Below are 5,446 nucleotides of genomic sequence, written 5' to 3' on the forward strand. Positions count from 1 at the left end.
CCCACTGGTCACAGGGCACCATGACAATTGACTTCTGTCTATTACCACCCTCTGGGTCCGACCACGGAGCCAACTTCCCAGCCAGCAGATCATTTGCAGGCCCTCGGCATCCTCCTTCAGTTCCTCTCCATCTCTGGTCTGCTAGTCCTGCTCCATTCATCAATCCCACACCTCCACACAGTTTGCACAAACTCTCCCTGGCTTGTTCTTTCCCCTGTCCGGGGAAACTCCCTCTGAGCCAGCACTGCATTATCTTCAGGTCTGGCTTCTCCAGGCCTGTAGGAGATGGCTTCGAGGTCTCATGACCTGCCCCTCTGTGTGCCAGGCACAGAATTCCACATCTGCCTCAACATCAGCATTTCTACTTGCACTGCTGTGCTGCCAGTCCTCCACCACCTGATAAATCTCGCAGTGAGGTTCTCTGGACTGTAACAGGGCTCCAGACTTTTGCCCTGTTACGGTGTTTGCCACAGCAACTGCACATCCAGTACCCACAACGCTCTAAGAAATGCAGATCAAAAACCACTTTTGAGGAACCTAAACTGTGTCCTCATCTAGGTGAAAATCTTGAGACAATATTGGGTTACCAGTTTATAGAAAGTTTGACTCCAAGCCCTGTAAAAATAACTGTTTTGAAAGAGCCTAGCAATTAACAGCTGCTTGGCATTCAGCCATCAGCTAAATTAAAATAAGCTAGACATTTTATGAGCAGATGCCACCATTGTCTTCCATAAATGAGGTAGTTCAGTATCTAGGAGTGGGACACTGGGTAAGACAGCTTCTTGTGAGAAATTTTTATCTCAGTAGGGAACATCTACTTGAAAATCTGCCAGGGCACAAATAATTATTTCCTATAAAGTCTCTGTTTCCATATATACTCTTCTGTCTTGTGGGGATATGGTATGGCAGTTGTGGAGAACTTAGCATCTTGTTTTTTCACTGTTAAGAATAACTAGCTGGTTACCTAATTACTAGGCTGTAGATTAATGGTCATACTCCCTGCAGAGTGAAACTTAATTATTTTTTCCCACTTCTGATTTCAGATCTCCTCTTCCTTTAATAACCTGGACCCCTTCGGCACAGGACAGACCCTTCCTCCTCTGCAGGTGCCAGAGCAGGTGGCTCAGACTACCTTGATCCCTCCATTGAAGAAACCCCCCAAATGGATTCGCAGGCCTGTTGGGGCCTCATTTGCAGTAAGTACATGGAGTGTCCTTACTGAGAAAACAAATGAGAGGGCACTTTTCATGTCTGAGGTGATCCTGTTTCCTCACTAGGAGATCATTTAGTTTTTGTGATGCTCCCTATTTTCATACTAGGTGAAGGCATTGAATGGATTCCCTTTGCCTTGGTGCTCCAATTTCTTACCAACAACACTCATTTCTGGATCAGCAAACAGGACCTAATAGAATTTATTGTGTGAGGAGGGAAGGGAACTGATGTTTCACTCCTCTTTTACTTAACTTTCTTCTTGACTAGGATGTAATGCAGTGGTTCTCAGTCTTGTTAAACAAAAGGCACTCCTTGTTAGACTCAGGGCACCCCATGGAAAATGCTGGCTCTTAGTTTTCACTTGTTTTTTGACTGTGACTAAATACTGGAGCAATCCTTTTGTTACAAAGGATGCAGAGACCTGTAACAGGGAACCCTAACCCTGTTACTAAGAGACAGGGTGACCCCTTTAAGTCCAGACCCTTCCAGTCACAGCTGGCCGGTCAAGTAGGGGTTAAGGCTCAAGCCCTGCCAGCCGGTAAGGTGACTGGAAGGGGCAGGGCCCGGCTCACATATAAACCCCAGGGCTAAGGCCAGGATGGCAGTTCCCTGCCAGCAGCCAAGGGGGAAGGAGCTCTCCCAGAGCAACCAAAGGGGAGAGGCCTGACTACAGGTACAGTCTCTGATACTGGTAAGGGCTGGAGCACCCCAGGTATGGCTTGAATGATGTTATAGCCAGGTGGCTTGGATTTACGTTATAGCCCAGGGGCTTGTGTTTTTGTTTGCTGTTTAAGACCGCTGGTTTGGGTGAGGCTATTAGGGGAAGGAGGAGGCCTCATAGGGGGCCCACGGCAGCATAGGAACCCCGGCACCAGAGAGGACACAGCATTTTGGGGCACACGGACCACGGCGCTAGAGAGGGGCAAGAGCCCTGGTGACGGTTTTTTTTGAGAGCTAGAGCCTGGAAGTCAAACCCTGAGTAGTGGGTTGTTTTTTTGACTGACAGGCCTAACTAGAGGAAAAAGGGGTAGGCCTACAGTGGTCTAGACCCCAACATAAAGAGGAATTTACAAATACCATCTGCGAGGCTTAGGCTGCGGTGTAGGGGAAGAACAGAGCCGCAGATAGTGCTCCTTGGCATTGGAGCAGAAAATGGACAGCCTCCTGCTTTAATTACATCTGTTAATCAATTAACAACAAGGCATGGCAGGAGAGAAGGTGGGTGGTTGGCCCATAACGGATAGGTGGGGCCACCAGTAGACAGACCCCCAAGAGGCACCCCTGTTACAGATCACAACAGGGCAGAATGGTTTTGACACACTATGGATTCCTATTTTGAAATCTCTGAATTGTATAGCCGTTTGCACTATCAATGCTGGTATTGTATGGCACCCTGTAGCACCCTTAAAAAGTCTCATAGCACCCTGATAGGCCATAGCAACCTTTTTGAGAATCATTGATTTTAATGAAACTAAAATAACTCAGAAATGCTTTCTTGTAGGGAAAGCATATGTGTTGTCGTCTTGATTTTTTTTTTTCCTTTTCATTTCCCTTTCCTCCCATTTCATTGTGTCTCTTCTTTTTCTCTTTCCTTTTCTAGAATCTAGTCCCATAGCCTTATTTTATCCATTTCTTCTTTTCTGCAGGGTCATTATGCTGTCTTGCTTGCCTTTGCCCTTGTCCTGGCTTGTGCCATATCTGTGGCACATATGCCATTAACTTGGTATAGTCTTAACAAATAGCATACTTTCTTCTTTGCTGCTGGCATCCAAAACAAAATATGTGTGGCTGCATGTGTACAGAGACCAGAGTTAAAGGAGAGAGTTGGCTATGCATTGAGCTTGAGTAGTGAGGGCTTGTGATTTTGATGCTGGAATTGTATCCTGGTAATGACTGTATGATGTTTGCACCTGTAATTTGTTATAATTGGGTGAGGAAGGTATGTTGCATTTGTCCCTGGACAAGTTGTGCCCAGGTTTGTCTGAGAAGAGAAATATCCCATGATTGGTGTGTATACATACCACCCTTCTAAGTAGGGTTTAGTGAGCAGCTGAATGCACTGCATGTTTTCTGCCACTGATTCAGTGATGCAATCCTGGAATAACCATCCAGATTCACTTTGTAGTGTCCTGGGATAAGAAGTACTAACAGTTTATTCCATAACCTTTTTTGGAATTTATTCCAGGACAGATGTGACATCTGTTTATAGCCTTGGACTCCTTGCTATTGCCCTGGGCAAGGCAGTTGGAACCAGCACCTGAGGACGCAGAAAGTGTGGTTTCAGTTTCATATGTACAGACACTTATTCTCTCTACTATTTTCCTTTTCAGTTTGGGGGGAAATTGATCACCTTTGGCCTTGCCAAGACCCCTGCACAACAAATGCCACAGATCTCCCCATGGCAGGTGTTCATCAGCCAAGTCACTACAGAAACTGAGTTCTTGGTTCGATCCAGAGAACTACAGGGGGCTCTACAGAAGGGAAACCTCCTTGACTATTGCCAGCACAAGGTCCAGATGGCTAAGCTGCAGTTTGAGGAGAACATCTGGAAGTTTTTGAAGGTAGCACAGCTTCTGGTGAAGGCCAGAGAAGTGTGCTTTTCTGTTTTGTTTTTTTATTTTTAATGACTGGCCAAACCTTGCTTCCCTTAGTCAGAACTCCCACTAACATTAGTGGGAGCTTTAATTTAATGGAGCTGTACGACTTTGGGTGGGTCATCAAGTCCAGGCAACCATATCATGTAATCCCTTTCATAAGGGGTTAAAATGGGCAGAGGGCTGGATTTCAGCAGCTGTCATTTAAAGCCAGTGGGATTAGTTGTGGGACATAGATTGCCTCACTCCTGTCCATTGTTCTGTCCACTGGACCACACTGTCTTATGAGTGATATAGAGTGTTCTTACTGTATAACTAAAATATTCTACAGTAATGGTCCAGGCCATTACAGTTTGCAAGAGTGGCTATATAACATGGAAGATTTTTTATTATGTCATTTTAAAGGGGATAGGCATTAAAAGCAAGTAGTAGTGCTGTTAATTTGGTTTTAGTAGGTGAGGGTTATTTTGATACTCTCCTGAACAACAAAGTTGTACTGCATTGATGGAGGAGTCAAGGTTAGCAAAGTCTTGTATACAACGTTCAGCACAGGAACTTGTTACAGCCTGGTCCAGGGGTAGGCAAAATATGGCCTGCAGGCTCAATCCAGCCTGCTATCTGGTTGGATCCTGCCTGCAGACAGGCACCCACCAGTTAATTGTATCTGTCCCCGCTGGTGGCTGCCCCTGCTGTACTCTTTGTGGGGCTGAGTCCTGCCTGGGGCAATGTGCTGTGTTCCCAGCCTTCCCCATTGGAGGGCACCAGCCCTGGCAGCAGGCACAGCTTCTGGGCTGGGCTGGGCTGCTGCTGCCGCTGCCCAGGGAACTGCTGGACTCCCCCAACCTCCAGTGACTCCTGTCCCTGCTGCAGCTCTCCAGGCAGCAGGTAGGGAGGGGAAGCTGCAGCATTGAGGGGAGTAGGGTGGGCTCTGCGTGCAGCTCACTTCAGTCCTGCTCATGCATGACTGGGTGGGGGAATGTGTGGATGGAGGGGAGGGTGTGTTTAGGAGCTTTGCTGCTCACAAAGACAGGCAGGCACAAGACAGGCAGGTGGGGTGGGAACAGCATCAGGAGCCAGCATGCACTTGGTTCCCTGCCCCCCCCCCGGCATCTCTTGGTGCCTGCTGGCAGCAGCTGCTTTCCTGCCCTTTACAGTGCAGTGCAAGCCAGGCAGGCAGCCCTGCTTCCCTTCCCCCTCCCCACACCTGCAGAGGGGCTGGGCTTAGCCACATCACAAAGAGTGGGCAGGAGGGAAGCTCCACACAGGGGCACAACCAACCCACCCACACCCCCTCACACTCCCCACCATACCCCCACACACAACCAACGCTGTCCCACACCCCAACCACACAGAAAGTCCACACCCATGCACACACTCCCCACCATCCCCCACACATACCCCCCCACACATCCCACACCCACACATATACCCATACCCCACACAGACAAACCTACACCTCCTCACACAAGCATCCACACCCCACTGCCTTAACATACCCACACACATCCAACAATCCCACGCCCTCAATACACATCCACCCCTACACACCCCACTCGCACCATAATCACATCCATACATGCCCCAACTACACACCCACATCCCTCCACACAATGTACAAGCAAACCTTCCCCTGGTGTCCA

At 48.2% G+C, this 5,446-nt stretch overlaps 1 protein-coding gene across 3 annotated transcripts in view; it reads left to right on the forward strand.

Annotated features, from left to right (window-relative positions):
• The window catches only part of SEC31B (SEC31 homolog B, COPII coat complex component), a 90,576-nt gene that overhangs the window by 51,753 nt on the left and 33,377 nt on the right, over positions 1-5,446 (forward strand). For all 3 annotated transcript variants that reach the window (XM_019502515.1, XM_019502517.1, XM_019502516.1), the window contains exons 10-11: positions 1,044-1,196; positions 3,543-3,773. In XM_019502515.1, the coding sequence (XP_019358060.1) occupies positions 1,044-1,196; positions 3,543-3,773 (384 nt within the window). The remainder of the gene's footprint in view (positions 1-1,043; positions 1,197-3,542; positions 3,774-5,446) is intronic.

This window comes from Gavialis gangeticus, unplaced genomic scaffold (assembly GCF_001723915.1).
Source record: "Gavialis gangeticus isolate Ggan-Ray unplaced genomic scaffold, GavGan_comp1, whole genome shotgun sequence".
Lineage (NCBI taxonomy): Eukaryota > Metazoa > Chordata > Crocodylia > Gavialidae > Gavialis > Gavialis gangeticus.